Genomic DNA, 23,643 nt, shown 5'->3' with positions numbered 1-23,643 from the left:
GTAAGAGAGGCAGGATTGGGTGGAAGGGATGTGGAATCCAAATGCATCTGCACAGGGAGGCCTCAGCAGATCTGACTGGGAGCTTTAGAGCTGGGATGGGCACTTTGGAATTTTCCTGGATTGAGGTGATCAGTTATTAGATGTGGGTTACCCTGGGGCCAGGGAAGGAGTGTAGGCTCCTTTCACCTGAGACAAAGCAAAAGGTAGCAGGAAAGCACTAGATATGAATTAATGGTGCAGATGAATTATTTGGCTGAAAACAGAGTATGCAGAAGAGATGTGACAGAAATAAGGTTGGTTGAGACTGTTTATGGCCACCATTGAGTGCCGGCCTATATCTATTCTGGGCCATTCTTGTAGCAGTGTGTAGCTGCTGAGTGTTCTTGAGCCTGGGCTTGGCAGGATTGGAGAGCTGGGCTTCGAGAAGCTTAGCCTGACCAGAGTGTGTTCAAAGAATCAGAGCTGGGGAAACCAGTGGGGATGTTAGTGATAGTCTGTGTGAGATTCCTTACCTAGGAAAGAGGAAGGGGACACAACAGCCATTCAGTGGAATTGGTGGAAAGGCTGTGCAAGTGATTAGGTGTGAGGGCAAGAGAAGGGTCAGAACACGATCAGCTCAGATACTGGGTAGGTGGCGGTGCCATTTAGAGAAGTCTGGGAGACAAACCCCGCGAGTGCCAGTAGGGGGGCATCGTGGCTTTGTGGCCAAGAGCCTGGACTTTGGAAGCAGACAGTCTGAATTTACAGTTGACTCATGAAACGTTAAGTTTCCTTGCCTGCCAAATGGGGAAAATAGTAATGGCTACCACAGTGGGCTGTGGTATGGCTCAAATGAGGCAGGGCCTTTGGAGCAGGAGCCACTGAGCAAGCACTGGCTAAGGGTTAGCTTCTAGGATAGGCATGATGAAGTCCAACAAGTCAGCCAGTGGAAGAAAGGGCTGGGTAGAGATCTGGGAACTATTCTTCTGGAGGTAATGGTGGGAGACTGACATAAGGATTTTTCTGAGGGCCGGCCCCGTGGCTTAGCGGTTAAGTGTGCGCACTCCGCTACTGGCGGCCCGGGTTCGGATCCCGGGCGCGCACTGACACACTACTTCTCCGGCCATGCTGAGGCCGCGTCCCACATACAGCAACTAGCAGGATGTGCAACTATGACATACAATTATCTACTGGGGCTTTGGGGAAAAAAAAAAGGAGGAGGATTAGCAATAGATGTTAGCTCAGAGCCGGTCTTCTTCAGCAAAAAGAGGAGGATTAGCACGGATGTTAGCTCAGGGCTGATCTTCCTCACAAAAAAAAATAAATAAATAAAAAAGGATTTTTTTGGAAGCCTCTAGCAAGTTCACAGGGGAAACTCAAGTCTCTGAGTGTTTCAGCTCTCACCCTGAGATCTGAGCCCAGGACAGGAGCTGGGACAGTAGGAGGCTGGACCTGTGACTTATAAAGCATAAGAATGGCAGGCCCTTCCCCTCTCACTTGGGACATCAGCCTGCTTGTTTGGGGAGCTGGGGTCTAGTTGACCTCACTTCCTCAGCCTTTATTGTAGGAGCCCGGGTTCAGGGATCTGCTCCTGCCCCAGAACCCTGCCCTCTGCACCACAGCAGGAAACGTCAGAATTTTGGGTTTGTCCTGACTCAAGAGAAATAAGTCATGGGAGAATCCTGTAATATAATGACAAATATGCACAGGATGATTTTGTGAGATTTTAGAGAACTTTTCCTCATAACTTTATTTTTGTCATTTTCATGAAGTACAATAAAATATAAACCATGTGACTTTTAAAAGACTGAAATTAGCTATCCTCCTAAAGTCTCTATTTTTAGCAGTTCAAACTAGTAAAATAGTTTATTTGTATAACTTTATTGTTTGAATTTTTTATTGAAATATAATTGACATATAACATTATATTAGTTTTAGGTGTACAACATGGTGGTTTGATATTTGTATATATTGCGAAATGATCACCACAATTGTCTAGTTAACATCCATCACCACACAGTTACAAATTTTTTTTTCTTTATTTGTATAACTTTAAAATCTTGATGCTGAATAACAAATTTGAAAGCACATTTTTGGTATTCAGCAGTTGTGGTACTTGGATGGAATTAAATGCTCCTTTGCGGGGCCATGTTCATGTTTCAAAATTAAAGTGGATTCCTATTTACTAATAGGCTGTGTTCCAAAAGTCTGTTTGAGAGTAGTTTAAAATGCATTCCTCCCATACAGTCAGTGTTAGGTATGTTGAGTAGGTTGCTGAACAAGCTATAAAAGCCTATTTATATATACTCAAATATAATATATATATTTATCTATATATACATATATGTGTGTGTGTATTTGTATATGCCTAAAAATAGAGTACCAGAAATACCTTTTTATAAATTGAAAGCCAGGCCTTCAAAGTAGGAGGTATTGAATCTGAGACAAAATGTGCAAAGCACTTAGATCTATGCCTGGCAGCCTGGTGGAGGAGTTGTTGGCCGTTATGACCCTCACCAATGGCCCACTCTGGGTTCTGGTGGTAGAATGAAATGACCCCCGCCTTGTGGGTACAGTTGGAGAGCTCTCTGAGGAGGCGCCCTATGTCAGTCTCCAAGATGAAGATAAATGAACCAGGCACCTCCTAAACCAGACTTCTGGTTGCATTTCATTCCATGTCTAATGCCTGACTGCCATGGTTAGAGCTTCAGCCAAAACCTGACCTTTCCCACGAAGGAACTTGCCCTCTGTTGATGGGGTGGGGTTTGGCTTTATCCATGCTGCCTGTGGGTTTCCTTGTGCCTGCATAGTAACGTGTGCCTGGGAGGTCATCCAGAGGCCTCATCTCCCCTGGCCGCTGTTCTGGAGTGGGACTGGGAAAAGCTCATCTTCCTCTGTCATCTTTCCACAGCCTTGCCCTGGTGGCTCTCTGGGAGCAGAACTAGGTCTTGAATCTCGGTTTAGGGACATGGAGGTGTATAAGAATGGCTCTTAGTCCTGCAGCTGACTCTAGGGCCACCTGTCTGCTCTCTCACCATCCTGGCCCCACCCCCTGAAGACCCTGGGCCTAATGAGAAGTAGGAATCCCAGGGCCCTGGGAACTTTTTATGTTTTTATTTTGGGGAATTGAAATATTTTCAGTAATTTTCTATTTAGCCACCTGATCAAAATATTTTATAAGGTAAGTATTTTTAGGGAGAAGTGAAGATTTTTTGCAGTTGTGTCCTTGTGCCTTAAAAGAATCGTATCAGGGGCCGGCCCCGTGGCTTATTGGTTAAGTGCCCGCGCTCCGCTGCTGGCGGCCCAGGTTTGGATCCTGGGCGCACATTGATGCACTGCTTGTCGGGCCATGCTGAGGCCGCGTCCCACATATAGCAGCTAGAAGGATGTGCAACTATGACGTACAACTATCTACTGGGGCTTTGGGGTAGAAAAAGGGTGGAGGGAAGAATCGTATCAGGCACTAGGTTGATGAGTGAGAAACTTTAATTATTTAAAAATATAATTTCCTGAGAGTGGAATTAGTGGAAAATACATAAAAAGCAAAGATACCATGAAAAAGTGACCAGCTTTAACTGACTGCCTCAATATTTTTTCCCTGGTAAATTCTTGCTATCTTAGGCATGATTAAAACACTGTGGAACTATATCTTTCAAAATTATTTGCAAGGAAACTAATTTTACTTTGCTGTTGTCCTGTTTGTACTATTCTTCTTTTTTCTTCATTAATAGAACAGGCATTCTCATCGCACATACTGGAACCAATAGAAGAACTTTCAGAGGAAGAAAAAGGTAACAAAGGGCTTGATCAGGGTTTGTACCTGCAGAGAGTATATTTAGATGCTAAAACCTTGAAAATCCAATCCAATGATTTTTATCATACTGTATCAAAATTAGGGAGGTTTAGGTTTGGATTACATTTTCAGTCTATATGTAGTATTCTGCCATCTTATTCCTCTAATATGCTATATTTTCCCCTGCTTTTACTGTATTCTTATAGCATTTGAATAAGAAATTTCCTGTGTCCAGGTACTTGAAAAAATTTAAGTCTTTATGTCAATGCAGATATTTTCTGATCAGAAGACAAGTTGACACATGTCTGTTGTGCCAGATGATACAAAAATATTCGTATCACAGTTGCTATTTCTCACATCTTGAATCTGTGAAATGAATGGGTGAAGTGCCCATTTCGAAAATTATTGTTGATAGCAAGGAAAGCATAATATTTAAGCTCTGAATGTGGAATATTTATTTGTAGAATAATATCTTTATGATGGAACTTGGGAGCTGTTATAGTTTTGGGAAGATAATTAAAATTATTACTGCTTACTCATTTTATTTAGCAGTTTAAAAAATTATTTTCTATCAATTAATTTTGGAAGTTTATGAAAATATTTTTACATTGTTAAGAATATTTTCTAATGCTAGACTTGCAGATCCTAAAACAATTATATTCGAATTGGTTTATTTATCATAATTTTCTCCTTAGTAATAATAATGCTTTACCATATATCCATTCTTTAGGAGAAAGCAAATTGTTAATATTTATATGGGGTCTGGTTTTGTCATTTTTGTTAGGAAGAGAAGTAAAATTATATATTCCAATATGTAAATTCTTAATATTTGTTATAACTTCTTCTGTGTTCTCTAGACTTTTTTCTAATTTTTTTTTTAATAATTTTATTTATTTATTTTTTCCCCCAAAGCCCCAGTAGATAGTTGCATGTCACAGTTGCACATCCTTCTAGCTGCTGTATGTGGGACGCGGCCTCAGCATGGCCGGAGAAGCGGTGCATCAGTGCGCGCCCGGGATCCAAACCCAGTCTGCCAGCAGCAGAGCGCGCGCACTTAACCGCTAAGCCACAGGGCCGGCCCCTCTAATTTTTTTTTTAACAAGGCTACAGATTGAAAAGTGACTATATCAGGCATATCCATAATATCTACATGATGTGTATTTTCGTTTTACTTTCAAGTAACATGCTTTCTCTCTGCTACATATCATTTACTGATGTCTGGAATACAAAATATCTTATTGTCTGAAGAATCTACGAAATGTGTCAGGAGGTTCATTAGAAAGGGTCCAGAATTTTGAAACTGGAGCCTCAGGTCATATAGTTCACACTCGTTTAAAAAATGAATCCGGGCCAGCCCCAGTGGCCTAGTGGTTCAGGTCGGCACACTCTGCTTCAGTGGTCCGGTGTTCGGTTCCCGGACATGGACCTATACCACTCCTCAGTGGCCGTACTGTGGTGGCAGCTCACATACAAAGTAGAGGAAGATTGGCAACAGATGTTAGCTCAGGGCGAATATTCCTCAGCAAAAAAAAAAGAGAGAGAGAGTCAGCTAGGTTCCAAGAGGAATCCTGATTTGTCCACCATCACCATTTTGGTTCCCGGTTCCAAGTCCCACTGCATATTCTGCCTGTGTTTTAGAGTTCTTCTACCCGGACAATGTAAAGTGTGAGTTTGGGGTTGTTGACAGAAAACACCATCATTGGTTGTTGCCACATTTGGGGCAGTAGACTGGGAAAGAAAATAATCTTAGACGTAGTTCTAGTGGGAGATAGCATAGTGTTGAGGACAACCGAAAATGCCCGAGTCCAAGTGCACTGTTACAGAAACCAGTGACCGCATCCTTCTAGTGCCTCCATGGAGCCAGCATGCTAGCAGCAGATTAATTGCCATCAATAAATTCCTCAGCTTATGCTAACATTCTGCAGATAATGTCTGTACAACTAAATTTTGGCAGTGTTTTGCAGAACACTGTGACTGTTACCAAGAAGTAACTCATACGTGACTATTTCTGCATCCTTACCTTTTGATGGTTGTGTAGAGGCATACTTGATCTTGCTGTTCTATAGGATGTTAGAATGTGAGGGCCAGGAGAGTTCTTAGAGGCCATTTTACTTTTCAGAAACTTGAAACACAGGAGCTTGCTCCAGGTGGTTGAGTTTAATTAGTGACAGGGCTGGAACCAAAGTCCAGGTTTTCTTCTTTTCCATAGTCTAATGCAAAGAACAAAGTGATGGAGAAAGGCAAGGTGGTCCAGGACTAGCTGGGTGGCCTTTGGGGAAGTCTGTTTACCTCTCTGGTTTTAGTGTCCTTGTGTGAAAAATGAGATTGGTTACTAGATGGTAAAGTTTCTTCCAACTCACAAATTGTTTGGTTTTTGCTGTTTGCTTTGTGCTACAATTATTTGCTTGCCATACGTGGTGTGGTGTATGTCTAATATAACTGATCACGTGTGGGCTGTGGTGCTTTGGCGATCTGTTTGGGTGTGCTTTAAAATTTTTAATTAGGGGAAATGCTGATCTCTAGAAAGTTTTGTTGATCTTGGTGAGCATATTTATGCTTTAACTAAATTCTTCAGCTGTGGTTGGCTTTCAAGTGATTAATTCCACCTTCACATAAAAACTTTATTTTTTTTCCTGTCCACTCTGTATTCTTTCTCTTGTTTCCGTTGGCCAGCCCCAGCCTTGTAAGAGTCCTTCCTATCAAGGGTGTCTATTTATAAATGGCTTTCCAAAGCAAGCACCAACATAAAAAGTGGATTTGAGGACAGAGGGAAATGTTCAATTTGCACTCATTTGGGGAAACTCAGTCATCAAAATGAACTTGTCATCAGCATTGAGGGTGAACCTGGACCAACCAACAAATGAATTCAGTGATTGCTATCAGAGACCTTACAACTCTTCTAACTGTGGCCAAGCCATTCTCGGCACCACTTGACTGCTTCATGTGGCCCCACGTCCCGGAGCGGACAGGGCCCAGAGCGTCTCTTCACACTATGCTTCTGTGTAGTTCCTTTTATATCCCAGATACTGGCCAAAAAATTATCTTTGCAAAATTGGGGCACAAGGTGTGTCTATTTCGATGGTAGCACCATGACTTCCGGGCTCTCTCTTGGTACCTCTTTTTATTTTTAGCCCTAGATAGTTGCAGACTTGATGGCCAACTAGTAGCCAAAGCCAACAACACAGGCATGGCTGCAGCTAAGCCCTGTAGATTTTGATGGATTGTCAGTTCCTAGGACAGAAGGGCTTTTTTTAGGTAGTTTCAGAAAACTGGAAAATACTGGTGGGAAAACAGCAGCATGAATGCTGAGAATATAAAATTTAACATTACTTTCGACTTTTATTCATATATAATCATATAAAATTTCATAATTTCAATTTAGCAAGCTGCAGTAACAGAATATAGAAAAGCATCAACATGCAGGATTTTTCCTCCTATTTAATGTCAAATAGTAATATGACTAATTTTGCTTTCAGCAAAACCATTTATAATTAACAGAAATATTCTTTACTCCTGGAATTAAACTAGCGTTTAGAACACATCTTAACCAAAAGGCATTTTGTTCAAGATCTTCTGCAAATCTGAGGTCCGTGGGTACCTAGAAATCCCATCTGCTGAGGTGGATGAGGCCGTGGAAGATTGGAATATCTGTGGGAGCCTGCCTGCAGCCCCAGACTTAGGCGATGGCATTTGGTGCCACCCTTGTTGAGTGGAAGGCTTCTGTTCAGAGAATAGACTCCAAAATGATAGTACTGTCATTGCCTTCTTCCAGATCTGCCCTTGGACATTCACCAAGGGTCTGAACTGCCCGGCATTGGATCTCTTTCATCAAGCCCTCAATTTCCTTTGACATAAGGACTCAGTTCTTCAAGGTTATGTGATTACGCCCCCTTCCCCCCAACTCTCTTGAACTGGACATTTTTTAGTTGGGGAATAAAAGAGGAATAGGGAAGGAAAAGTTAGGAGCATCTGGCCTGTTGTTTTTTCTTTGTTTTTAATTATAGGTTGTTTTAAAAAATATATACTTTTCCTAAGACGTGTGTTAATTTCTCTTTCATTTTGGTACATATTTTGAGAGGGATAATAATTTTCACATTTTGAAATTTCATATGAACTTAACTTCTGCTAAATTTATTATATAAAAAGTTAATTATTTAAAATAAATAGGGGGGGCCGCCCCATTGCTTAGCGGTTAAGTGTGCTGGCTCCGCTGCTGGCGGCCTGGGTTCAGATCCCGGACGTGCACCGACGCACTGCTTCTCCGGCTATGCTGAGGTGGTGTCCCACATACAGCAACTAGAAGGATGTGCAACTATGACATACAACTATCTACTGGGGCTTTGGGGAAAAAAAGGAGGAGAATTGGCAATAGATGTTAGCTCAGAGCCGGTCTTCCTCAGCAAAAAGAGGAGGATTGGCGTGGATGTTAGCTCAGGGCTGATCTTCCTCACAAAAAATAAATAAATAAATAAATAAAATAAAATAAAATAAATAGGACTTTTTCTTCATTCCATGATACCTAAATTATAAGTGAATTTAAGAGAGATGAATTCTTCAAGAAGTAGTAAAATAATTTTAGGATAAAACATTGAACTTCTAAATAATTTGTTTTTTCCACTGTGTGCCTCTGTTGAGATATTTTTCTTACATTATTTGTCTAGCTATAATTCAGTTAAGTGGTCAAGAAAAAATCTTTAAAGACACTGAAGTTTTGAAGTAGACTTAAGATAGCTTTCAGAGTTATGATACTTAAACATTATATATTGTGCTGAATGACTAAAATATCCAAAAACTTAAAAATATTACAAATGCTTGCTTGCTTTTTAAAAATTGTGTTTTCTCATTTTCTGCTTAGAGATTTAATGTATTTCTTTAATTTTTTTAACACATTTTTGAAACTGTATTTCAGGAAGGGAAAATGAACAGAAATTAAACAACAACAAGATACATTTAAGGAAAGCTTTGAAGAATAACCCCTCCCTCACTAAGGAAGTAAGAACAGTCTTGGAGCAGAGTTTGGTGGAGAAACTGGAAACCTTGGGGATTAATGCAGTAAGTTCATTCATTTTGGGAATATTTGCTGGTTCTGTTTTATTTTGTTTTCTAAATAAGAAAAGATCAGAGAAGAGAAGAAGGCATGTCAGTTTTGTCCACATTTGCAGACCAGAAGCTAATGCGACATGATTTATCCAGCACTTAGAAGGCATTCACTGTGTACCTAACCCCTTTCTAAGAGCTTTGCAAATATTAACTCATTTAAACATAGAAACAAATCTCTGTGGTAAGGGACAATATTAGCTCTATTTTACAGAGGGGTTAAGTAACTTGCTTCAGGTCACATGGCTAGTAATGAAGGAGCAGGGTTTGTATCTAGGCAGTTGCATTGCTGCTTACGTTCTGATAGGAACTCCAAATTATTGCCGATTACAAAATCACACTTAAGCAATACTTGTTAAATGAATGGATGAACGAATTGCATTTCATGTTGTTGCCAGATTGAATAATTCCAGTACATCATGTTGTATATACTCTTTGCTTTTTATATTTTTTATTGACATACATAAAATAAACAAATCTTAAGTGAATAACTTGAATTTATATACCTATGTGTTTGTGTCTGCATATGCATGTGTGCATGTATATATATATGGGTATAAAAAAGTATGTGCATATATATGCATGCATGTGTGCAAAGGTGCATGCACATGTACATCTGTGCATTGTGTACATGCATGTGTATGTTTATGTGTATGTATGTGTGTAGTATGTTTGTGTATACATGGATTTGTATGTACGTGTGTGTGTGTATGATCTGTAACTACCAACCAGATCAAGAGATTGATTATCTCCAGGACCCTAGAACACTCTCTTTTGCCTTTCCTTAGTCAATATCAGCCCCTACTCCCCAACCAGAGTTAAAAGCTATTCTGACTTAGTTTTGCTTATTCCTGAACCTCATATGAACAGAATCATACATCATGTAGTATTTTGTATCTGACTTATTTTGCTTATGATTTTGTCTGTAAGATTCATACCTATTGTTTTGTTTAGCAGTAGTTTGTGGTGTAGAATTCTATTGTCTGAGTATACTACATTTTCTCCATTCTCCTGTTGCTAGACATTTGGATTTCCAGCTCTCTTTGGCTATTACATTTTTGTACATGTCTTTTGGTGGGCATAGGCATTCCTTTCTCTTGGGTATATATCTAGGAATGAAGTTGCTGAGTCTGAGAATATACATGTTTAGTTGTAATGGGTATAGCCAAATTGTTTTCCAAAGTGTTTGTACTAATTTACACTATCCCTGTCAGTGTGTGTGAGTTCCAGTTGCTCTACATCTTTCACCGACTTTTAGTCTTGTTGGTACATAGACTTTTCTTAGTGGGGTTTGACCACCGTTAGGACAGTGGAAATAAACACATTTATGGAATGTCAGTAGTTCCTACATGAATTATTTCTTTTTTTTTTTTTTGTGAGGAAGATCAGCCCTGAGGTAACATCAGATGCCAATCCTCCTCTTTTTTTGCTGAGGAAGATTGGCCCTGGGCTAACATCCATGCCCACCTTCCTCTACTTTCTATGGGACGCCACCACAGCATAGCTTGACAAGCGGTGTGTCAGTGCGCGCCCGGGATCCGAAGCTGCAAACCCTGGACTGCTGAAACAGAGCGTGCGCACTTAACTGCTGTGCCACCGGGCCAGCCCCCATGAATTATTTCTTGAAACTGTAGTTTTCATGTTGGTTGTTTGAATATGGTTTTCAGGTTGTATATTGTATTTGGGGCATTTCCTTTTATCCTAGGATTATAAAAACATTCTATGTTTTTTCCTAATGCACAGATAGGTTTTTTTGGGGGGGGGGGGGGGCTTTAACAATTAACTTTAGAAACAATGAGTTGGAGATCTAACCTTATTTCCAATTGAATCAGTTATCCCAATATCGTTTGTTGAATAATCCATCCTTTCCCCATTTATTTGAAATGGCACTTTTATCATATGGGAAATTCCTATATACATTCGGATTTGTTTTTGGACTTTCAACTGTTTTATCCTGCTTTACCTTTTCAATTGTATCGCTTTATCAACACCACACTGATTTAATTGCAGTAGCTTTGTCCTGTATTTTAATATTTGCTATAGGCCATGTCTTCTTCATTAGTCTTCTTATTTCAAAAATTTCTTGGCCATTCTTCCATATTTTGTTTTCCAATGAACTTTAGAAACAGCTTCTGCAGTCCCAGAATAACCCCTATGGGGATTCTGATTGGAATGGCCTTGAATTTTGTATATTAATTAGGAAGGACTGACATTTGTACAGAATTAGGTTTTTCTATCCAGCTACAGAGTGTAGGAAGACAGGCATTGAGTAACTGCTCACACAGACAGATGGTAGATCCATGATGATAGATTGTAGGATGTGAAATGGAGAGTAAAGGGGATTGAATAACTGAGGTCAGAGAAAACTTCTTCTTGTAGGTGGTACTTGATCTGATGACGGAGATTTCTGTCCTGGACAACTGGGTGGGTGGTGAAGCCACGTCCTGGGACAGGGAACACTGAGGGAAGGGTGGAGGAAGTGTGTGTGACACTGCTATTGAATAAATGAATAAATAGCCCTTTTACTAGTTTTCTTTTGTGTAAATTCCCATCAAATCCAGATGAATTTTCTCACATTACTCTTTAATTATGCTATTTTCATAATTGAAACTTCTGATGACTTTCTCTTACCTGTAAAATAACCTTAAAGCTTTTCATTTCGGCCTTCAGTCTCCTTTTCTTCAGTCTCTTTTCTCCTTTGTAGTATTAACCACTGGACCGTTTCTGCCCCAACTGATTCTGCCTTTCCCACAAGGTGCCCTCACCCATCCCTACCCATGTGGAATACTCCTGTGTTTCTACTTGTTTGACTCCACCCATCCTTCAGGGCACAGTCCAGCCTCTCCCTTAAGCCTCCAGTAGCCTCTCTCCATGGAACTTCTCTAGCCCTTGGGGACTCATTCGGCTCTTATCACACACCTTGCATTATTGGTCAGTCAGTCACAAACAGTCATACACGTGCCTTCTGTGCACTTGGTCCTGGCACTCACGGCCTTGTACTACTGACCAGTCATATACAATCATACACATTCCTTATGTGTCTCATTGCACTGTGAGCTCCTTTTAGGGTCAGGACAGTGTTATATGTTGGGGGGGGTCCCCCGCCTTACACGCAGCAGTAATGATAAACGGTTGGCACCGTTAATGCTGACAAAAGTCCATGAAATGAAAAACATCCCAGGATAATTGATTAATATTTTATTCCTTCAGGATGTACGCGGTATTCCAAGCGATCACTTGAATAGAGTGCTAAGAACCGTGGAATCAGCAAGACATGAGCGAGAAAGACAAATACCTAACATTCAGCAAATTCGAGAATTCATTGAACATCAGGTCAGCTGTAAAATTGAGGAGAGAACATTACTGTCTTCAGGTAAGCCTGTTACCGACTGCCATCTCATTTCTGCAGATGGGAGCAAAATCAAACAACCTTTTCATAACTTTAAATGATTCACAAACTTTGGCACTTAATTGGCGACTCTGTTACAGTTTGAACTGTTAAATGTTGGGTCTTGGATTTCGTTTTTACATTGAAAAACCTCTCTAGTATGGACTTGACCCTGGAGAGGGGCTTGCTCATTTCAATGCCAGTGTAGACAGTATGGTAGTATTTTCTTCTGTTTTTCATGCAATGGAGACTTATGAATGACGCTGCTATTCCAGATAAGTACGGTGCTTCTCAAGTGGAGACCCTTTCAACTGGAGAAATACCCAAGGCGGTACAAGTTCCTCCCAAAAGCAGACAATTGATTAGACAAAGACCTGTTTTTAGTGATAGGACATCTGTTCCAAAGTGAGTATTTTCAACCCTAAAATTTTTTATTAATGTTCATCTTAGTCAGCTCAGGCTGCCATAACAAAATACCATAGACTGGGTGGCTTAAACAACAGAGATTTACTTCTCACACTTCTGGAGGCTCGAAATCCGAGATCAGGGTGGCGGTGTAGTCAGGTCTGGTGAGGGTTCTCTTCCTGGGCTTGCAAACAGCCACCTTCTCGCTGTGTCCTCACTTGGCAGGGAGAGAGAGAGCTCTGGACTCTCTTCCTCTTCTTATAAGGACACTAATCTCCTCATCCCCCCCACCCCCCAACCTCATCTAAACTAATTACCTCTGAAAAGCCCCATCTCCAGATACCATCACATTGGGGGTTAGGGCTTCAACACATGAATTTTTAGAGAAAACCAAACATTCAGCCCATAACAATGTTTGACCCAACAGAGTCACACTTGCAATTCCTACCTATCTCTTATTGGTACCAGGAGACTCTTGTTGTTGCTCTCCCTCTTTAATATATGTTAAAAGCAAAATTCACCAATTCTGTAGAAATTTATGTTAAATTACACTATTCACTCATGCTGTTTAGAAGTGTTTTTCTGTTGTTTTTAGAGTTAAGAAAAATATCATAGACGATCATTTTCCCAGAAAGTCAACTATTACGTGAGTACTTGGGATGGGAGGAGATAATTTAAAAAATTCTTTTCACTGAACATTCCTTTCATTGTAAATTAGTATGCTCATGTGGTTAACTAAAGCCATGATTATTACATGTCATTTGTGATTCCTTGGTGATGTTATTTGTGATGTGTCTTTGTTTCTTTATCAGATATTACGTAAGTCAATAGCACTTGTCACATTGTGGCCTCCATTAAGAAGTGCGACCACCCTGGGTCATTTCCATTATCCCCCTCGGTGTCCAGTAATTTTCAATAAGCAAGATAAATTAAATGAATGATGTTGACTTTTAATGGCTGGATCCATGATAGTGTAGTCAGATGATATTTTAGTGTTCTAGCTCCTTATGGAATTGATAATGGCCCTAGACCATTATCTCTCTTAGGCTCTCTTAGAATACTAAGAATCCTACCCCAGTCACTCATTAACTGTGTACCACTGATTTCAGTTGCTTACCTGTTTTAAGCTTCAGTTTTCTTACCTGTAATATGGGATGATGATGCCTTTTGCACAGGATAGTTCTACAAATTAAATGAGAATATATGAAAAGGGCTTGGCCTCAGTGCTTGGCACTTGTGGGTACGCAATAAATTGTAGGTATATTATTGTTATTAATTATGAATAAAACTAATTTTATCATAATTGAATTTCATCATTATTGACTTATTCTGGACATATTGATGCTATAAATATCTCTTCATTGAGGAATTGTGTATATTTATAGTCGAGACAATATTATGCAATATAAATAATGATTTACCCTTCAAAAGCACTTTTCATATACATAATCTCATGGGAAAAGCCTATTTCATGAGATCTAGTATAACTGAACATTATCTGGAATTTAAGTGCTCAAGGAATATTTTTTAAATGAATGAAGATTGCTCTCGACTTCTATTTCACTTTAAAATGAGGTGATAATTCATGTGATAATACAAACGATATTGTCTATGTAACAGCACTTGGGAAGGTGCACTGTAAAGGTAAGTTATAAGTAATGACACTATTTTAAAAGGTGGAGTAGTTTTATTGCAGAAAATATTTTTTTCAACTGAGAAATATTTTTCTTAGGTATATAAAAACCAAGAATATTAAGAATATACAAGTTTGGATTTAGAGGAGAAATGTCATAACTTCAGTCCCTTTTGGTGAATATGCCGTGTGGTTGGCAGGTCTGGATTTGAAATGACTCTTCAGCCTTTTGCATAAGTCCTGGGCCTCGCCGCCATCTTATCCTGTGGCCACACAGGCATTTGTTTGTTATGGTGGGAGTTACCTGAGAGAGTTCCCACTACTTTAAGATGCATATCTTTTGTGAATCCTGAAACATGAAAACAACACCCCTGTTTGGGTTTTGATTTGTTTAGGACTCCTCCCTTTAGTTCAGAGGAAGAGTTGGATGATGACGACCTCATCCAGGCATACATATCCGCAGACTTACTTGCTGTGCAGTCCTCTAAAAACAACAAGAGTAGCTTTGGAAAGAACACCATCAGAAGTGACACGGACTGGACTGAGGGAAGTGACATTGAGGATTCCGATATTTCTCCCAAGCCCACAGGTGAGCTGTCATCATTGAAAATCCTTTTGGAAGTTTTGTTTAGGTCAGTGGCTCTCAACTGGGGGCACCAAGCACTGGGAGCCTGAGCTGGGAAAGTGCTGGAGGAAAGGATAGGGCTAATCCAAAAGCTACTGCTGCCTGAGGAAAATGGACAGGGCTTAGCAACTAATTGATATGCAAGTGGCAGGAGAGGAAGGAGTGAGGATGCCCAGGTGTATTAGTTTCCTAGGGCTGCTGTAACAAAGTACCACACACTGGGTGACTTCAACACAAGAAACTTATTATCTCATAGTTCCCGGGGCTGGAAGACCAAATTCAAGGGTGGCAAGGTTGGTTCTTTCTGGAGGCGGTAGGGAAGGATCTGTTCTATGCCTGTCCTTGACTTGTAGATAGCCGTCTTCTTCCTACATTTCATCACATTGACTTCCCTCCATGCACGTCTCTGTGTCCAAATTTACTGTTTTTGTAAGGACACTGGTCATATTGGATTAGGGTCACCCTAATGAGCTCACTTTAACTTCATTACCCCTTTAAAGGCCCTATCTCCAAACAAGGTCACATTCTGAGGTATTGGGGGTGAGGACTTCAACATATGAATTTGAAGGGACACAGTTCAACACATAACATTGGGTGACTCTAAGAATGGCTGTTCTCATACACTCTGCTGCTTTTTGGAGATAAGGCAATTCTAAAGGAACACAAGGTCCAAGTCTGACTGCTGCTAAGTTGCTGAAGGGAAGTGGACTGAAGGGTCATTTTTTCTAAAAGAAATGCTGTGTAATGAAATTTTTTGAATTATATATTTTAAACATGTCAGATATAAGTAATTATATTGTATATACCATATATTTATATAATTATGTAAAATATAATTAATTCATTTAAAAATAATTAAATAATAATTGCTTTTGAAAATACCCATATGACTATTCCTTTCATGCAGGTTACCTCACTGAAATTAAAGTTTCTGACCACATACTTGAATAAGACCATCCTTTGATTTAAAATGAAAATTTTATTGCTTCTAGTCTAGAAGATTATGATTTTTTTAAAGGAATTATAAGTGTTTAATGTGACTTTTTTCAACCCCCAAAAACATCAATTGATTTCATTTTAATAAAACATAATTATTTGCTAAGCTTAGACTCTTTTAAAGTTGCGTATAAGGTTATTTTGGAACTGAAGATAGATATAATTTAAAAAATTTTTACCTCACTATTTTCTATTGGTCATATAGGAACTTCCGTTAAAACATTAACTGAAAAAGTTGAAAAGACGGTTTCAAATCACAGAAATGTGAATAAGCCAGTTGGTGGGATTAATGTTGCTGAGGCGTTCATCAAAAAAGAATTAAAAGAAGAACTAAAGGTGAAATCACTTTTACTTGCTAATATACACAGAGAAATTCATCTTTTAATGAATACATTTTAATAATTGTATTTTTCATAGTGAAATATAAAACAAATTAATTATTTAGTAGAGGTCGAGATTTTTACCTTTTCTTGTTTTCAGTATTGCGTTCCTTTCCATTCCATAGGGAATCAAAGATATTGGAACAGTAACTGGTAATAATACATCACATGCTTGTCAAGCTTTACAGGTTTCCAGAATCCTGTCATGTATACGATTTGATGCTTATGGATATTGATGGTTTATACACAGAAACTTGTGACTGGCTGCAATCTGGGGCCTCCAGATCCCAGTCCAGAGACTTTTCTGCTCCCGTGGCGTGACCTGGAAGTACAATAGGGGCTTTTCAGGTTTTAGCCCCACTTGGGAGCCAGAGTCGGTGGAGAAGTGCTTCAGAGATACGTGAACCGAGCTGTCGGCAGAGCCCGAGGTCCTCTGCCTGATTAGAGGAGAGGCCCAGGCACATTCCGAGCGGTTCCAACACCCAGGACACCAACAGTGTTTCTGCGGATGGAGATCTTCCGTAGTATTTCTGTGCACAACTTGTCTGTATTGACGGGGTCTTCCAGTGGTAGTCACTCTTCTCTTAATTTTTCACTTAAATTAGATTTAATTCTTCTGTTCATCTATGGAATTCAGAACATAATAAAACTACTTTTATTAGTGCTGTTTGTGTTACACAGGCCAAAAGTGACAAAAAGTCGTTTCATTCAAGGGAGAGCTAATATGTCTTCCTTAGAAAGGACACGGTAGAAATGTGTGCTCCTTTCGGTCACGGGCCGTTTCTGCCGGCCTTCGTGTGATGTCTCCTACAGTTAAATGTCATGTTATCACAGAGGTAAAAGCCCCAGAGCCAGCCTAGCTCCTTCTTGGGGAGCACCCTGACTTGACTTCTACAACGTCTAGAAAATTCTGGAATTTTCTAAATTCATGATTGATACAGTAGGAAACGTACATTTCCAAGCAAGAAGCAGAAAAGAGGTGGTTCCCTCTGCTTTCAAAGCATAGATTTCCAATCCCGTTTCATTGCTCTCCAGAAATGACCAGATGGGGGATCCTGTGAGGTTCCCAACTTTTCTCATCTTTCAGTGTCAGCGGCTCAGTCTAGCCCACAAAACGATTGAGGGGCTCTAATGTGCCGTTTCTTTAAGAAATATTCATTATTCTCCATGTGTTTCTTTTAGTGCGCAGATGTGGATGATGACGACTGGGACATATCATCCTTAGAGGAAGAAAAATCTTTAGGGAAGAAGACTGGGAAAGAACAGAAAGAACATCCACCTGTGAAGAATGAATCAAATTGTACTCAAGTGCCAAGTGCCTGGGGGGCACCTAATCCCAAAGGGCCAAAGGGAGAAGGTTCGATATTCTAGTGTCCAGTACAACTCAGTCCATTTTCCAATTATTTGTATTTCAGCTTCATAAATATTTCATTAAACTATGTTAATATGTCACCAGACAAAAACACTCTGTTGGCATAACAAAGATCTTGATGCTTTCTTGATGTTACTTGAATAAGGATTGAATGTGTACAACTTACTGATTTGTATATATTTACTAATTATTTTTATTTAATCCTTAGTCTTTAAATTTTTTTACATTATTTTTGAAAATGCCCATACAGATATTCTCTTCATGCAGGTGCCCCCTAGAAATTAAAATTTCTACTCATACACCTGAATGAGGCCATTTTTCAGGCAGTCTTTCCATATTAATCTGTTTACATATTAAATATTTTTCCATATTAAATATTTTTCCTTATTTTCTTTGAAGGAAGATTTCTCTTGTAGCATGGTAGCTGTGGGATGAATGGCAAATGAAACCATTAGTTGAAATTGTTCCTAGATAAGCCCTAGAGTCCAGATATGTACAGTAACTTAACTCTCAATACATTTCATTTTTAAAATTAGAAAATGTAATTTATATTTTTTATCAAAGTAATTCTTGCACATGGTGGAAGTCAAGTCTTGCAGAAGGGCTCCTTGATGCCACCTCTTTCCACCAGCAGTGCCTCCCATTGATTCTGAGTTAGAGCCTCTGATGGGTACCTGCGTCTCTGAGTAAAGGGCTGAGACCTCTATTTCTAGACTCATCAACTTGAAACATTAACCATTGACATCCTGCTAAGACAGATGAGGATTTGGCTCCTTTTCTCTACTCACTCCACCTCTCATGCCCTCTCTTCAGTAGTTTTGTACCCCTATTTGTAATTTTAAATCGATATATGTCAACTCTACATTTGCTTTTTGCATTTTCAGCAGTATCTCTCACCACCCCTGGCTGCCTCTGCCCTTCACCTTTTCTCTCCACCAAAGTGTGAGCTGTGCCTTTACTTACACGTTGTCAAATCAGAATATTTACCTTCTGTTTTGTCACGGTCATGAAGTTATCTGTGCTGTGTCTCAAGATCAATTCTAATAGTTGAAAAACCAAAAGACCGTGTTTACCTTATAGTGACTCTGTAAGTGCACAGGGTTGAGCAGATGCCCTGAGTACATTTCCTTTCTCTTCTCCCAATGCCATGGCCCCATGCCCCTCAAAGAAAACATGTCTAGAGTCAAACTCAAGTAGAATTCTCTGCACTGTGCTATTTCAGTGGCTTAAGGTACTTTTTAACTAACTTCATATTTAAGCTCATCGACCCTAGAAAATCTGTTTTTACCATTTAATCCCTACGTGGCTTGTTGATTTTATTCTCCTTTCTTTACCACCTAGTCACTCAGAGTCAATAACAACAACAAAACAAGTTGAGCACTGTCAACATCCAGGCCCTGTGCCGAACGCAGGGAAGGAGAGATGCCGGGCGGGAGCTTCCACACGAGGGTCCTGTGAGGGTATCCTAGACATGGGGCCATTTCCTGGCCGGATTGTACTGCAGCCTCCTATGCAGCTTGTGGGGGCTGGGGGTGAGGACTGGTGAATAGATTCAGACACTGAGTGATAAGTTACAGTATGAAGTGATGGACCGTTACATGCTGGACAATGTGCTGGTTTAATCACTGGGCCTCCTCTTCCTCCTTCTGTCTCTCCCTCCACAGGACTTCAAGATGAATCGAGCACAGTGAAAAGCAGCTTAGTAACTGTGACGGACTGGAGTGATTCTTCAGATGTGTAACTGGAATCCCACATGTCAGAAGATCCTTCCAGAGGCTAACAGTATTTCACGATCGCAGTATTTCCGTAGTCTTCCTACAGGATTCTAACATTCCTGCCTTACAGTATTTCCCACAGTAACAAGGAAGCTGATGCGGAGAACAAGGGTCTCTTTCAGGGCACCTGATACAGTATTGAAAAACAAATTGTCAACAGTATTTTGAAGCCTATAAAGGTGTTTAAGACTTCTGCTGCTTAAAAATAACATGTCATTGACATCATAAAAAGCTTCTTCTTTAGAATGGTACTCTAGTGTTTAAGTGTATTTTTTTTTTACTAACTTTTAAGTGAATTTTTTTAAACTTATAGCAAGTTTTGGTTTGAATTAAAACTTTTTTTGGTATCTTTTTTATGTACATTGTCACATTGGAAGTGTTTTCTTATAAAATTCCGTTAGTATCCTTAAAACTGAATTAGTGGAATCAGTGAAATCTTAAGAGTAATTTGCTTATTTGTCATATAGAAGTAAGTTTAGAAGTATAAAAATATAGCTAGGCCCATGTTAAATACATTTTCCAGAAGTACCTTGACCATATGTGCAGCTTTGAGGCATTGTAAGCATGTTGTTATTAAACAATTATTTTAGAACTTTAAATACTATTTCTGCAGCATAATCTTTACCTTGGATATTTTATGAATACAATATAGCTATTTTAAATGTCAATTAATTTATCAGAATATGAAAAGGTTGAGTTATTACTGAATTCACATGTGTATGTAGATTTTTTCACTGTTTTTAAATGCTCAACCCATATTATAAAATACCTCAAAACTAATTTCGTTCTATTCTTAACAGTGACATTGTCAACAGTCAAAAAGTTCATATAAACTGGTTTTTGCATTTTTTTATATTTTGTGGTACTATCTGTACTGTTTCCAAAAAAAGTAACATTTTAACTAAATGGTTTGTTAGGTTTTAGATCTCTCTTCATTTTGTCAATCTTTCAAGTAAAGCCCTCCATTACATCATTGTGACTGTGGCTGAGTTATTAGAGGTAATTTCTGAGTTAAACTTACTTATGAGGGGATTTAAGCTTGCCTGGGTACTTATGTCTTATAACATGCTGATCGAAAAGTTAGAACAATTATTTATTTTATCTGTTTCTGTCCCAGCAGAGTCCTTTTTACTTATGGTCCACTCTCAGCTTTTAAAAACTTCCCAGAGGGGGCATTTTATGCAAATGTACTCACTTTATCTGTAAGTTTCTAAAAGCTTTAATAAACTCCGAATCAAATTTTCATATGGTAAGACAGAGATAACCTAAAAAACACTCCATGCCTAAGAAGGCACACGGGCCACTGTCTTCATTCAGTCACTTATTCAACAGATCTTTACTGAGCTACTGGGATTTATTTTGTTTTTTTTTTTTAACATGCATTATTAGTGCATTTAATTAGAACAACTTTGAGGCGTAGTTATTGTTATACTCCTCATCCTAAAGATGTGAGAAACTGAGAGTTAAATAACTTGCCAAAAGCCATACAACTAGAAAGTGACCAGAGCAGGCTTTCAGCCAGGTCTCAGTTCCTAAGTTCTGTGTCTGCCACATATTTGGTCCTGAACAGAAAGGGTTAAGGAAACAGGATGAACTTCTGCTAAGTAAACCCAATATTTAAATTAAGCTGGTATGTCTGTGTCGTAAATGCCAATCCTCTAACTCCTCTGTTTAGTCCTCTGTTCAGTCCTATCCTTTTGTCCTACCAGATTTGGTTTGTTCATTTTTCTCTGGACCATCACCTTATGTTTCTCCTCACTGATGCAGAGTTTATGTTTCTGGCCACTGACAGAGCTTTTCTGTATTCTCACCCCTTACTCTCCCTAAATTCTTCAGGAGCTAGAATAGTTCAGTACATCTAAACATTACCTTCACCAGCGCAGCTCTGAAATAAAAAATTTGTTTTAAACACACACTCACAAAATCCTGCCCCCACACTGGCCTGTATCACCTAACCTTCCCTCCCTTATGGCTTTCAGTCCATTTGTATCCCTGGAAAAGATAGTTCCAATATTGTCATGGTCTGGAATATACGTGTGTGTGTGTATATCTATATTTATATATATATATATTTTTTTTTTTGTAACAAACTTGTTCATTTCCTTTTCTTTCCATTGAGTACTTCCAAACAATATGGTTTTCCCTTTTAAGTCTTTCATACTTCAGGAAAATGTTATATTCATCCAAGCTGTGATTAGTATTGGAAAGCATCTTGCTCACAGGTAACACAGATTCCAATTCTTATCCATGGCTTGAAACTATATAATTTTACCCTAGACTGCCTCGTGCAGAGTCCTGGTTTTGTCACTCACTATGGCAAGTTGCTTAAACTCTGCTTTCATTTCCACCTCTGTCAATTCAGGATCCTCAGGATCCTAACAATACTCACCTCAGAGGGCAGTTGTGAGGATGAAGTGAGTTAGAGGTTGTAACGTGTTTAGAACAGTGCCTGGCATACACATACCGTGCATTAACTGAGATAACGTTATGCCAGCCCTTACGGGCCTGTGGTAAAAGGGCTGGCTCTAGAAATAAATCACTCTTTGTTCAGAGATCCCTGGAGCAACTTAAATATCTTGAAAAATGGTAAGTCTCTCCATTACCCAGTTAGTTCCAAACAGGACCTGAGAGACACGCCGGAACTCAGCCCATCAGTTCTGAGTGAGGCAGGTACCACACAGTCTCCAGGACTTCCTTTGTTGGCTCCAAAGTCAGCCATGACCAGCGTCTCCAGCTGGGCTCTAGCTGATGCTCCACCCCGGAATCTGCTTTCTGTACAGAAGCCTAAGTGGTTATTTAAGGCGGATGTGCCAGGTAAAGGGCAATAACATCTTGGCCCCATTAGCCCTTCCTTGAGCAGTCACTGTGAATTTACAGTGGTGACAGATAGGTGTAAGAAGGTAGAAATCAACTCTATGCAGCCAGTAACATGTCCATTCAACCCAAACATCTTTTGAGGCATAGTCTCAGGTTGCCCCCATACTGTTTACAAGACACCACTCCATATGTACCTCCTGTTTAATACATGGACGAAAAGAAAGAAGGCTACATTACGAATACTTCTTGAACCTTTCATGCTAAATACTTTACATGTTCTATAAATGTATAAAATATATACAAATCCTGTAAATAACATGTTTATTTTTTTATAGAAAGCCAGGGAAATGATTAGTATATAACCATATAAGAACATTTACATCCATATAATCAACAAATTCTTCAAATTCATATTTTAAAAACAGTTCGAGTGTTAATTATTGGAGGGCCTTGATGGGATCATTTTGTGAACAGTTCACTTTTCTAACAAACTTGAGACACAGCTTGCACAGGTGCTCTTTTCAGACGTAAGCATTTTTATCAAACTGTTTTGAAGGGTTTGTGGTTTTAAAATCTCCTTCTCCGCCATGATACTTTATCCGAGAAGACATGACAGATGTGGCCCCGTTGTATGAGTATCCCATTCTGAAAGGCAAAACACAATTTGGAAGATTTTGTTTTACATGTAGGGCAAACAAAAATGGGAAGAAACTGTTTTCCCCCTATTTCTGTCATAGCTAAGTTTAAATCTTTCCCTGATCACTTTTAGTTAGCTTTCTTCTCGCCTCTCCCTCACCCCAAGAAATATTTCAGTGTTATTTCTGAATAGTTGGTGAGACAAAGAGAATCTCTGCAAGAGAAATATGGCTTGTTCATTTGTTCAGTTATTCTCTTTAAAACTCATCTCCGTGGAACCCAGGAGACCGTAGTGACCTTCATCAGCAATTTCTGCCTTAGTGAAAATCATGATGAGGCCAAAGTGAAGAATATGCCCCATAGCCAGACCCATATTTCTACTTACAGAAATAGCTTTGGAATGTAAGAGTGATGAGCTCTGGTTTTTTTTTTTAATTAACTATAATTAACTATATTTATTCTAGTCAATATAATATTTACTATATTTAATATTACATTTACTGTATATTCCTAACCTTTCCCAATTCTGGGTTTTTGAAGTTTCTAAGAATCATGAACTATCTATAATTTGTCCCATATGTAATAATTTAGAATAGTATTGTACTTTTTGTCTCTTTTTCATACCTGGGTGTTTTGTTGTTGTCAGATATTGAAAAGCAAAATATGACACCACCAATTATGCAGAGTGAGGCTCCTGCCCATCCAATAAACAGAGCAGCTCCTAATTCATACCTGTGAGGAAGTACC

The 23,643-nt window shown here is 39.2% G+C and overlaps 2 protein-coding genes across 7 annotated transcripts in view; one reads left to right on the top strand and one right to left on the bottom strand.

Moving 5' to 3' along the window:
- DZIP1 (DAZ interacting zinc finger protein 1) overlaps positions 1-20,416 on the top strand; it is a 57,818-nt gene extending 37,402 nt beyond the window's left edge. For 2 of the 5 annotated variants that reach the window (XM_058548386.1, XM_058548387.1), the window contains exons 15-23: positions 3,711-3,770; positions 8,682-8,824; positions 12,080-12,242; positions 12,533-12,662; positions 13,258-13,308; positions 14,691-14,884; positions 16,122-16,252; positions 17,479-17,653; positions 19,333-20,416. In XM_058548386.1, coding sequence (XP_058404369.1) covers positions 3,711-3,770; positions 8,682-8,824; positions 12,080-12,242; positions 12,533-12,662; positions 13,258-13,308; positions 14,691-14,884; positions 16,122-16,252; positions 17,479-17,653; positions 19,333-19,409 — 1,124 coding nt within the window. In that variant the 3' untranslated portion in view covers positions 19,410-20,416. The other 3 variants (XM_058548389.1, XM_058548390.1, XM_058548388.1) reach the window with 3 other exon arrangements.
- A 2,154-nt stretch (positions 20,417-22,570) lies between these two features.
- Positions 22,571-23,643, bottom strand: part of CLDN10 (claudin 10) — a 100,329-nt gene continuing 99,256 nt past the window's right edge. For both annotated transcript variants that reach the window (XM_058548385.1, XM_058548384.1), the window contains exons 4-5: positions 23,521-23,628; positions 22,571-22,905 (exon numbers count right to left, since the gene is read on the bottom strand). In XM_058548385.1, the coding sequence (XP_058404368.1) occupies positions 22,782-22,905; positions 23,521-23,628 (232 nt within the window). In that variant the 3' untranslated portion in view covers positions 22,571-22,781. The remainder of the gene's footprint in view (positions 22,906-23,520; positions 23,629-23,643) is intronic.

Source organism: Diceros bicornis, chromosome 9 (genome assembly GCF_020826845.1).
Source record: "Diceros bicornis minor isolate mBicDic1 chromosome 9, mDicBic1.mat.cur, whole genome shotgun sequence".
NCBI lineage: Eukaryota > Metazoa > Chordata > Mammalia > Perissodactyla > Rhinocerotidae > Diceros > Diceros bicornis.
Note: the sequence above shows the minus strand (reverse complement) of the source record. Positions and strands in the feature narration are given on the sequence as shown.